The sequence below is a fragment of the Equus przewalskii genome, chromosome 13 (genome assembly GCF_037783145.1).
Source record: "Equus przewalskii isolate Varuska chromosome 13, EquPr2, whole genome shotgun sequence".
Classification (NCBI taxonomy): domain Eukaryota; kingdom Metazoa; phylum Chordata; class Mammalia; order Perissodactyla; family Equidae; genus Equus; species Equus przewalskii.
The window spans coordinates 55,614,430-55,627,611 of NC_091843.1; the positions used below are offsets into that span (position 1 = coordinate 55,614,430).

At 33.4% G+C, this 13,182-nt stretch overlaps 1 protein-coding gene across 3 annotated transcripts in view; it reads right to left on the reverse strand.

The window, feature by feature from the left end:
• The window catches only part of COMMD10 (COMM domain containing 10), a 169,699-nt gene that overhangs the window by 130,424 nt on the left and 26,093 nt on the right, over window positions 1-13,182 (reverse strand). Inside the window, exons 5-6 of one of the 3 annotated variants that reach the window (XM_070569510.1) lie at window positions 6,448-6,558; window positions 2,975-5,229 (exon numbers count right to left, since the gene is read on the reverse strand). The exons of 1 other annotated variant lie outside the window; for it this stretch is intronic. In XM_070569510.1, the coding sequence (XP_070425611.1) occupies window positions 5,212-5,229; window positions 6,448-6,558 (129 nt within the window). In that variant the 3' untranslated portion in view covers window positions 2,975-5,211. Of the gene's footprint in view, window positions 1-2,974; window positions 5,230-6,447; window positions 6,559-13,182 lie in introns of those variants that run through there. One more of the 3 variants, XM_070569509.1, reaches the window with a different exon arrangement.

Here is a 13,182-nt window from a genome sequence, read left to right on the forward strand (position 1 = left end):
TTAACTGCTTGAGTATTTGATCAGATTATTTCTATAATTATACAATCTATATAATTATATATAATTGTTCTATAATAAAGCACATATAACAAAATCTTGTTTAATTTGTACACTAACGGAATAAAGAAACTATAAAACAGATGGCTCTATAATTTAACAAAAATACCTGAACTTTTCACTAGTCTCCTAAAATTATCCAAATTAATTAACTAGTTATCAAAGAACCTATTTTTGAAATAGTAATGTTACAGCTTTCTCCAGAAGCTCTTAAATGCTTTAAATGCAACCTTTGAGTTTGCATGCGTGTTCCCATAACAATTACAGAAACCCATTTATCAAACTATAGCAAGAGCATTTTTTTGGTTTACACCCTTTCACCCAGTAATTACACTCCTGGGGAATAACCCTAAATATCAAGGAGGCTTTATTTATCCATTCATTCATTCATTCATCATTCAATAAATATTTATTGAGCACCTATTATGCATATATTCACAAAAATGTTTATCACAATAGGAAAATACTGAAAAAAACCCCATTATTTGACAATAGAGGATGTTGTAGGATATCATAGTACGCCACAGCCCAAATATGACGCGGTTATTTAAAACATATTCGTGATTAGTTTGAAGTAAGACAGAAAAGGTTTGTCACAGAGTTAAGTGAAAAAAGCAGAATATTAAACCAAAGAAGTCATATGATTAGACTCTCAAAAGAACGTATGCATAAAACAAACACTGAAATAAAAGCAATCAAATAGGTTGGTGGCATCTTGATGGTAAAAAAAAAAAACAAAGTTTTTCTTTCCATATCTCTATAATGTTCAAGTTTTCTATAGGAAACATATACAACTTAGGTAATAAAAAAAAGAACCACAAGTTTTTTTTAAAAGAAAGACAGTCAATATTCATCAATCATTTCATTTGAGAAGAAAAACCACTGACTTGTCTTAAAAATTGTCTGAACCTTGAATAACCATCCCAAATGACACAAATGAAAGTTAGCATCTTGATACAAAACTGCTGGAGACAAAGCTCATTTCATAAAATTTCTGATCAAAATCAGTGAGTAAAAAGCCCAAGACTTTATAGAATGTCTCTTCAGATCACAAGATAGCATAATATAGAAAAAGGAGTAAACGCCATTACCAAAAGGGAAAAAAATTTCTGATTGATGAGTGATATTATCTTTTCATAAGCACATCTAGTATTGAACAGTAATAATAAAACTTCAATTCTTTTTCCTAGGCCAAATATAAACATCACTATTTTTTAAAAATCACTTATAAGTTAATAGATGCATGAAGAAAAACAACTGGAAGGTCATTTAGCAAACATATCGGTGTTACGGGTACTGGAATTATATTTGGCTTTAACTGACTTTGTTTCTATATTTTTCAAAATGTCCACTATAAATATGTACAGCTATTGTAACTGAGCAAAATAAAATTTAAATTAAGGGATATGCTGAAATATACTCACTATATAGATTAGATTAATAAAAATACATTTGTAAAATTCAGCTGCTCATGAGAGTAGCTCAGAAAAATCTGAAGGTCCTTCAAAATCAGTCAACATAAACATCACCTTTAAAGAGATCAAAAGACTTTAAATTTCAAATAGAAGAGTTCACGATTTGAACCGCACACATATTTTTCTCTTACTGAGAGATCTGTCATAAATAGATCTCAGGATGTGCTTTCTTTTTAATGATGTGGCCTATTTCTTTGTTCATAAGACATCAACATCAATGATGTCATATAGCCCTTACAATAAGGTGTGCTAGTAAATGCAGCTTCCATTGAACTGAGATAATAACATCAAAACATACAACTTGGCTTACTACATAAAAGTGTATATTAGCGTCTCTCATTGACTTAAAGTGAAAAACTGTCTCAACCTAATCAAATAAAAGGAAATGGAAATTTAGAATCCTTACAACTATAATTTTATGAAGAACAACAATAAAACAATCACTGCATTTTAGAACAGCTTTCAACACCTTGAAACATACACACATATTACAGGATCAACTGCTAAATGATTAAATAAGCACAATGATACAGTATCCTAGTGATGAATATAGCGTCAGACTCTGAAATTAAATTGCCTGGTTTCAAATCCTAGCTCTCTTGTTAATTAGTTGTATAACGTAGGAAAATAATTTAATCTCTATGTGCTTCCACTTCTCCATCTATCTACGAAATAAGGATAATAACAAGAATTCACACCTATAAGAAATGTTTCAAATATTAGAGGAGGTAATACCATGTCTAACACAAAGTAAGCACTAAACAAAGACTATTTTCCCTCTTTTTTTCACTCTGGACAGAATTTGTCATACATTTTGGAAATAAAAATGAAGATCTCTAACTCAAAATTGTTATTAAAAGTCCTAAGTTCACTTGAAATCATAATTCCCCATCCGTAAAGTACCTTCTGTAACCTGAGCATAATCTAACATTAAGGTGAATGAAAATTCTCTTGTCAAGGTGACTTTATCCCAGTTGTTTCAAAAGAAGAAGAAAAAAAATATGAAACTTCTCTCTTAAAAGATGTACAAAAAAATTTAGAATCACTGTATTAACAAAACCTGATTGTCTTGAACAGCAAATTTACTGGAGAAAATGCAGTAATGCAAGAGTAACACCAAAATTTAAATATTTTAGTATTTTTAGGATGTTCAAAGTTAAAGTATTGATGTCATTCAAAATTACCAACATTTGTTACATATAAAATGGCTATTCTCTATAAAAAAAAGAAATTTCAACTGTCTATGATTAGCCTGGAACTGGCTGCACTATAACCCAATAGAACCATTCAACTATCTTGCGGATTATTTTATTCTCTTTTTCTCATAAAGAAATTAATACAAGTGACAGAATTTAATACAAAAATCAATAGTGTACAAGGTTTTTAAATAAATTTCAATTTTTAATAAATTTAATTTTGGCAAATGACAAACACTGAAACCACGATGATTTCATTTATTTGTTCTGTACATATCTGATTAACAGGCATTAATTTTGTTGATAGAAACAAGAGAACTTTATTGTTATATACAGATTAGAAACGCAAACACTTAGCATTTCCCACAACTACTGACTTCACAAATTATTTTGAATGTTATTTCAAACAACACTGTGAATGCCAGGGGTTAGGTAAGCAAAGAGCTCTACTGCCCCCTAATGAAATAATCCAAAAAAAAAAGAAACCTCAGAAAACTCATTTTGCGGTATCTGAAGAACAGGAAAATAATCTTACTTTGCTAAATGCAGTAGACAAACACTAAGACAATTAACTGAAAACAACTAGGATGTATATCAAAATACTGTAGGAAAAGCTATAATCACCCAGTTTCATGATAAAATTAGTAGCAAAACAGGAAAGCCTCGAGACAGAAATGTTCTAAGAGAAAGGAGACCAGTACAACAATGTTATCTAATGTGATAGCAAGAAAACCTTCGCTGCAGGCTACACTTTTCATTGTGTGTTGGAAGTGATTGAGAAGAAAGAGATTCTTAGAAACCATACTCTTCTGTGAATTACAGTAAGTTTTCAGCTCAGCAGCTCAAAAGTAAATAACATCAAAGTATTCTCTCACAATTTGTACTGACTCTGATCCTCAGACTTATTTTTATATATATTTTCAAGATAACCACCCTGTAAAATATATACTTAAAAGAATTTTACTTAATGCTTCCTGTTTTAAACAAATACCAATTTCATAAGAATGACAACTTTGTACTTCATGGTACTCTGCGCTCATAAACTAAACAGTGATAACTTTTAATCTTCCTTTTAGTAAAAACTCTCCCTTCCTTTAACAAAGATGGTTTTCAAGACATGTTCCATACTCCTGTTCCTTTTACCTAGTATTCCAAACTGTCAAGAATTCCCAAATTCTCATTTCAGAAAAAAGCAAATGCTTGGGGGAAAGGTAGTACGTGGTCCTTAGTAACAAGAGTTACACAAAAATTATCAAAGAACCAGATGTAATAAGAGTACAAAGAATAGGACACCATATCCTAAAAACAGGGAGAATGTAAACAAAAGGAAAAGTAAAAATTCCAGGCAGCAGTTCACTGAGGGGAACAGAGATGTGGCAGTTAACTGTTCCTGTACAGCTAGGGCACACCACATCACTTGGAGACAGCATGTTTCTGTCCAGGTTGACAGTGGTTACGCACGCCAGTATGTGTCTATTGTTTAGGAGATATAAGAAATAAGGACCAAATCCACACAATGCTATAAGGGAGACAGGCAATACAGAGAAAGGGGTTCACTTCAGTCTACATACTAAATGAAAATATCCTTTATGTTTGTGTGCTGCTCCTCTTCTTCCCAAGTGTCTGTTTGTTAATGAACATGGTTCTGCAGCTCTGTAAGTTATAAGGGTAACCAACCAAATGTTCATTCAAAACTTCAAAATAGTAACACAGAAAAATACAAATGTGCTCAAGACTGTATCTCAAATGAGCTGGATCTCACATCTGTACAGATTTCCTGAATAATGTGAATTAAAAATATGACTCTTTTACTAGAAGCATTACTCATTCATTCCTACTGCCTAAAAATATAATAGACACGTGGATATATTTTGAAGACAGGAGAAAGGAGCTGTGAGGACTCAAGCATCCTAATGTCAAGCATTGCCAAAATCATGATGCTTAAAGTATATCCAATATATGGTCAAAACACTACTCTTCCAACTATAAATTGCATTTAACTACTCAGACTTAACATACGGTAGTCATGAGACATACAACAGTGAATGTATATGGCTACATGGAGAACGTATGTATGTACATATGCATATGTGTGTTTTAACTCATCGAACAGTCTCAGTCTACACCAGTGAGTTCCAGATCATTATCCCAAACCTAAAGGAATGCCTTCCTTAGTTCATGGGAGCAAAAAAAGAGGACTTTCCAGGCTGTCCTTTCCCTCCCCAAATCCCAATAAGCGTAAATATGAAAAATATAATCAAGAAATAAAAGGGAAGAAGAATGCAAGGAAAGGGAAAAGAAAAGGTTAGTTTCATCAGGAAATAAATTTAGTGACAGCTTCGGTTTAAAACAAAGAGATTTATTTATTCATTAGCCCAAAAAGTTTCATTGATGACGACGATGGAGAGAGTAGCAGCCAGCACTTGGTGATCATTTACCATAATAGTGGGCACTGGACTAAGCACTTTACACACACTAGGTATTTAGTCTTCATAAAAACCCTGTGAGACAGACAATATTATCCCCATTTTACAGATGAAAAAACTGACAATCGTAAAGATTAAGTAACTTGCCCAAGGTTACACCACTACTAAATTGTAGAGCATATACAATATAGCAGTCAGTTTGACTTTAATCACTAAGTTTATACTACTTTCTGATGAAAATTATGAAATGATACTTTTGAAATACTGTAAAAGATTAATAAATTATATATAGTAAGACCCAACACAATTGCCTAAAATTTTGTAGACATGTAACCTGAGTTACATGTAACCCTAGTCCCAGTTTTTAAGAAAGATAGAAATGTGCATCATATAGTAAACAGTAAAAGTCCTACAAAGAAGTAATAATATCCCCATCCTTTAATGCCCATGAAAAAAGATAACATTTCTTCCATTATTCTCTGATTATATCCAGCCATAATAATCTCTCCTTCCTCAGATCTTCTTACCTCATTCTCACCTCTATTTTATTTGTCTTGAAATGAGACAAAGTCTCATTTATTTACAGGAAAAAAGGTCACTCCCCCTTCTCTATCTTAAAAAGATAATTACAATTTAAAACATACAATAAATCGCTCTCATTGGTATCTGAAATGTATATTTCAATATATGCTACAGTAAGAAAAATTATTCCATAACTGTGTAATTTTTGATAAGATATTCAGGTTCCCTGAAATTACTATTAAAGGAGAAGTCACCATGCAGTATAAAACTTACCCAAAATTCTATTTTGCAAGAGCTGGGATTTAAACAAACGCGCGCGCACACACACACACACACACACACACACACACACAATTCAGGTCATCTTTGTATTCCAAGCACTGGCTGAACAATATTCCCTCTACCATATACACGCAGCCTAAAACACAAAACACCCAGGAATAGCCACTAACACCTAAAATACAAAATCACAAATTTATATGGCTACTTTAAATTTTTTCCATTGCAGAATTTAAAAGACGACATTATGAAACGTTCTTACAAGAAAGGCACCTTGCAAAGACAAGCTATTTCTTCAAATCAACAAGAAAGTGATACGTAAATCTGACAAAAAACCTGTCACAAATAAAGATCTGTCACTTTGTTAATCCTTGTTTAATTTTAATTTAGTTGTGTTTAAGTTTTCAATCCACAGAGCAAAGACCCTGCTAACAGTAAAGCACAAGATCAAGTAAACAGAATACATCATTTCAATGGAATACCATTTCTTACCTTTGAATCTTCATTGCTCACTCCTAGCTGTAACAGAGCTTGGGGAGATTTTAGTTTGGCTTGAGCAGAGTGAGCCATCTGAAGGTTAAGCTGCCATCCGACTGTCTCTAGCTATAAAAGACAAGTGCAGATTGGAATCAGATGACATAGTGGGAAGAAAACAGTCAACTTTAAGCAAATCTCCACTCAGCAGAAATGAACACGGATAGCCTGGACTATGTGGAAAGGCAGTTCCAGGGCTCCTTTAACCTGCACACTCCGAAAATTCTCCCTTTGGGTTCGTTAGATTGGCCTCATGTCATGCCTGTCAAATTCAACAGTAAAACTGGTCTTTAAATACACTCTATTCTAAAAACAAAAGTTCTAAGACCAAGCAATGAAGAACACTAAAAAAGTCAACGGTTTTTAAATAGTAAATTACTATTTTAACATAGTACATTTTAAAGCCAAGGATTTTTAAATAGTTATAAATTTTAACTAATAAATAGCATATATTGGTGATAAGCACTTTAATGACCTCTCATTATCTTTCAAAACTCTTTTGCATTAGGTAGAACACAGGTAAGACTTTTTTTTAAAAAAAATAGGGAAATGGAAGTACCCAGATGGTAAGAGGTTCACAAGTTTAGACACAGTTAGTGAGATTGGAATAGAGCCAGGCAAAGAATTGATATCTATTCATGAGCAGGTGTTACCCAATAGATTATCATGCTTTCCAAAGTACTCTAACTTGCTATGGTTCCCAGTTATGACAGAAACTAATTACAACATTTCCTTTGAATTTATTAATTAACACAACAGCAAAATTTAACAGGTAAGACAAAAAATAGTGAAGAGAGACTAAAATAGTTTAAGAACTTTTCTAAAATATTAAGCAGCACAGGAGCCGACCCAGCGGCGCAGTAGTTAAGTTCACACACTCCACTTTGGTAGCCTGGGGTTTGCATGTTCAGATCCCAGGCACAGACCTAAACACTACTCATCAAGCCATGCTGTGGTGGCATCCCACATACAAAATGGAGGAAGACTGGCTCAGATGTTAGCTTGGTGACAATCTTCCTCAAGCAAAAAGAGGAAGATTGGCAATGGATGTTAGCTCAGGGCCAATGTTCCTTACCACAAGAAAAAAAAATTAGGCAGTACTAACTTGGCTTTATTGAACTTGACAGATTATTGGTTTCTCCAACCTCAGAACTATGAGTATAATTAGATTTGATTTCCAGAAAATCTCAAGTATCAATATTTACAGAAGTTTTGTGAAATGCAACTGTCATACGTCTCTGACAACATGACCCTAATAAGTGATTCAATAAAACTACCTTAGCTACACTGGTAAGAATGGTAGCCTCACAACAATTTTTACTTAACCAGAATACTAATTGGTAACTTGAAAGACTGTTCAACAGCTAGAATCACAGCAGTGACTCAAAGCCAAATTAGAAAGAGAGCAATGAAAGTATTATCTATTCGAAAGAGGATGTGATGAGAAAATAAAGATACAGTTCTGTTCTTTCTGGCATCGAATCTTTTAGAGGTTATGGGTAAAAAGGAGGAAGATGTTGCAGAGACATAATCCATAATACCACAAGTAACAAATCAATTTAATGGTGCATGTTAAGTAAGGATCCTTAATGTACTCATCTTTAATGCTGATTACAGTAAGCATAGGCTCTAACACCAGCCCACCGCTATTTTCAACAGTCACATGCAGGAGACCCTCTGATAAAACAGGAAAAAATATGTCATAACCACTCATATATCAAGCATTTTAATACACATCACTGTCTTAACTGAAAAGCACCTTCTAGGTATTCCTATGGACTTATAAGACACTGTTTTGATCTCACTTAATGGATCCTATGCCTGTCCTTTAAGTACTTAAGATAAATGATGAAGATAAATATTAAGTGAATAAATTAAAACATAGCCCCATTGTGGTCAGGCCTTTGCATAAATTAACGCATGCTTAGTCACTGCATAGAGGTGGCGGTGGGAGAATTAAAAAGAGCCCTGAACTTCAAGCTTATGCTTTGGTTCATGCTTAAGCTGTCACTCACCAGCTATGAGACCCTGGTTAAGTCACAGTCTTTCAAGATCTCAATTTCCTCATAAAAATGATAAATCTACCTTAACGATCTACTGTTTGGAGATATTGGTAATATCAAATAAGAAAATGCATATTCAAAATGTTTTGGAAACTGCAAAACATTATAAATATAAGGCATTTTGGTCACCTAATTTTTCTATAGGAGCTTTTAAATATAATAGGCACTCTATATCTATCTGTTGAATTGAATTGAAATGTATCAAAGAACACTCACAAGGAAAGGTAATTTTAAAGAGTCATGACTAAAAAGAGCATGTAAGTTGGCTTTCTTAAATTCCAAAGCCTTTGCTATTGAATTTTGTGATTTAAAAATATTTGTCCCATGCTCACATAAAAGAGTAATTTAAAAAGTAAATAAAATTCCTAAGCTCATAGGTAGGAATACACACATACACATTCCCACACATAAAATTTCATAGAAAATGATCAGTATTCAGAAAACTTAAATGAAGAGGAAATACAGAAAGCATAACTAGAATTACAAAAGAAAAAATACTTTACAGTTACACAGAGCAATAACAAACTAAAACAAACTCTTTTCAGTGAAACAAGGAAATAAAGGAAACCAACACTACTTGAGCTAGGTACTGTTATTATCTCCATTTTACAGATTAAAAACGTAAAATGTAAACAATTGGTGAATCGGAGTAAAGAGTATACGGAGGTTCCTCATGTTATTGCAACTTTTCTCTAAGTTTGAAATTATATCAAAATCAAAATCAAAAGTTACAAGAAACTGACTCAAGTAAGAATCCTTAATGGATACTGAATCTAAGTGGGGAAAGTCTAATTGGAAACACACAGTCACAAAGTATATCTACCCACAATTGCTTTTTGGAAAAAAGTAATTACACAGTGGAGAAAACAAACAACTCCATAACCAAGAGATCAAAACTAACATCACCACAATGTGACAAATGGACATGTGCCTCTAGGTGGGATATCCTGTGAGGACCACAACATCACTTACGTACCCTTCTAGCCAAAATATCATAACCTAAATTTGATCATGAAGAAACAACAGAAAAATGAAAATAAGACAAAGTCCCTTTGCCAAGGTGAAAATCTCATAGTACACTATTTAATTACTCCTCAAAGACTCATAACCAAGAAACAAATATGATAGTCATCAATATTTTAATTACATAGTAAAGTACAAAATCCAGTGTAGAATTTTGACTTACATTAGCTACACTACATTTGCTTCTACTTAAAATTCTGTCCTGTGTACATCAGACATTTGTACATTAAAATACTAGGAAACATTTTAATATAATTTGTTTTATTTCACATTCAAATTTAAATCTGAGGGTACTTATACCTTAATCAACATCCTAGATTTAAATCTCACCAAAATAACATAAAACACAAGGAAAATGAGACACAAATATTTTTAATGTTTTTAACCCAGGCCAAAACTGCTTAAATGATTGTTCCTATGAATCTCACTTACATTACTTTTTACCTGACAACGTTACTAAGACGTCATTCAAAATACAATGACTTTATTCTCCCTCTTATATCCATGTAACAACTTCAATATAAGCTTAAATTCTCATAATTGCTTTGTAAACCATAATTCCAAGCACATGCAAAATGAGCCAAAATTACAATAATATTAACTCTTCTAAATTGAAAAAAAATGTAAAGTTATCACCAGATTTTAACTGGTGGCTCTCTAAAACAGTAGCCACTGTTCAGACCATATCACCCAGTAGGAAACACCTTTTAGTGGTTCCCTACTTTTGTCCTAACCAGAGGAATATCTAAAATTCAGAAAGTAGTAAAGTAAGCTTCACCACCCAATGGCTAAACACAAATAATGCCTACACCTTGGCATTAAGACAAATCTTCAATTTCCAGCATTTTATATATGTAGTCTTCTTAAACATTATATACATAGATACCAGCCTTAACACAACAAGCATCCAATTTGAGAAAAAGCCTGGTGCTTTCAGAATACTAACAATTCCCATCTTTATGTAAATCCCATTATGTTTATGAAACCTACACTCTTATCAACAAAATCAGGTCTTCATCCTAATTTTCTATTCATTTTTAAATAACAATGGCAAAATGGTACAAAAACTGGCTTGTGCAAATGCAAAAAAACCAAAAAACAAAAACAGAGTTACCACTAACTGAGATAGAAAAACTACAAGAACAGTTTCAAGAGGAATGATCAAAGATCATATTTTTTTTAATGCTAAATTTGACATGCCTATTAGACATCCAATGAAATTATCAAGTAGGTACGCCCAGGCTAGAGAAAAAAATGTTTAATATAAAACAGTATTTAAACCCTGATGCCTAGATGAGATTGCCAGGGAAGTATAAAAGAAAAGAGAAGAGGACCAGTTACTGAGTTCGAACACAGTGCAAAATTTAGAGGTTGTTGAAATGAGGAGAAAGTAGGAAATGTAACTAAAAGAAGCAGTCAGAAAGGAGAAAAACTAGAAGAGTATGGACTTGACTTTCATATTGTCTTAGATTTGGGGGACATAAAAATGAATAAAATTATAATCTCTGCCCCAAAAGCTCCAAGTCTGGTGACAAATATGTACAAAACTATTTTGATATAAGGTGCCATCATGTATCTGGAAAATCCTAGTTAATCTGAAAAAAAAGCTACTAAAACTAATGGATGATTTTAGAAAAGTTTTGGCACACAAGATTAATATGAAAAATCACGGGGCCGGTCCCGTGGCCGAGTGGTTAAGTTCGTGCGCTCCGCTGCGGTGGCCCAGGGTTTCGCTGGTTCGGATCCTGGGTGCGGACATGGCACCACTCGTCAGGCCACGTTGAGACGGCATCCCACATGCCACAACTAGAAAGACCTGCAACTAAGATATACAACTATGTACCAGGGGGGATTTGGGGACATAAAGCAGAAGAAAAAAAAATCACGACTATTTCAATATACCAGAAGCAAACAACAGCAAAAATCAAAAAAGCAATTCCATTTATAGTAGCAATGAAAATCATGTAAATACATAGTGTCTTAGTCTGCTCAGGCTGCTATAACAAAACAGCATAGACTGAGTGGCTTAATAATAACAAACATTTATTTCTCACAGTTCTGGAGGCTGGAAGTCCACGATCAGGGTATCAGCACGGTAGAGTCAGGGCCCTCTTCCAGGTTGCAGACTTCTCTTTGTATCCTCACATGGTATAAGGGGGCAAGGGAGCTCTCTCAGGCCTCTTTTATAAGCGCACTAATCTCATTCATGAGGGTTCTGCCCTCATGACCTAATTACCTCTCAAAGGCCCCACCTACTAATACCATCACCTTGGGGGTTAGATTTCAACATACGCATTTGGGGGAGACACAAACATTCAGTCTTTAGCATAAGGGTAACTTTAACAAAATTTATGTAAATCCTGGTCTTTGACAAACTACAAACATTACTGGAGTAAATTAAAGAAGATATCAATAAATGGAGAGATATACCATATTCATGAATTTAAAGGCTTAATATTGTTAAGATGTCAGTTCTTCCAAATGTGATCTATAGATTTAGGGCAATTCAATTAAATTCTCAGCAGGCATTTTTTATAGAAACTGACAAGCTGATTTTAAAATTTAAATAGAAATGCAAATGACCTAAAAGAGCCAAAGCAATTTTTTTAAGTTGGAAGCACTACACTACCTAACTTCAAGATTTATTATAAAGCTACAGCAATAAGGACAATGTGGCACTGGCAAAAGGATAGATATATAGACCCATCAATTAACTTCTGACAAAGGTGCCAAGGCAAATGCTGCTGGAACAACTGGACATCTAAATGGAAACAAAATGAACAACAATCCCTAACTAACACTAAACCCCAAAATAAACTCAAAATGGATCACAGATCTAAATGTAAGTGCTAAAACCATCAAACTTGTAGAAGAAAACACAAGAGAAAATCTTTGTGATCTTGGGATAGGCAGATTTTACATAGGACATTAAAAGCATGAACCATAAAAGAAAAAATTATAAACTGAACTTCCCTAAATTAAAATTTCTGTTCTTCGAAAGTCACCATTTAGAAAAAGGAAAAGCAAGCCACAGACTGATAAAATATTCACAATACAGTCATGCATCGCATAATGACATTTCAGTCAATGATGGACCACATATACAATGGTGGTCCCATAAGATTAGTACCATATCACCTAGGTGTGTAGGAGGCTATACCATCTAGGTTTGTGTAAGTACACTCTATGATGTTCAAACAACAAGGAAATTGACTAAGGATGTATTTCTTAGAACGTATCCCCAGCGTTAAGCGACATATAACTGTACATATATCTGACAAAGGACTTGTATCCAAACTATATAAAGAGTTCTTACCAGTCAATAATAATAAGACAAGGAAATCAATACAAAAATGGGCAAAGATTTGAACAGATAATCACAAAAGAAAATATACAAATGGCCAATAAACACAAAAAGATGTTCAACATCCTTATGTTCAATATCCTTACACCCATTAGAATAGATAAAATTTAAAAGACTGGCAATACAAGTGTTGGCCAGTATGTAAAGAAATTGCTGGTTGGAATGTAAATAGTATACCCATTTGGAAAACTGTTTGGCAGTTTCTAATAAAGGTAAACATATAGCTATCCTATAACTCCATTA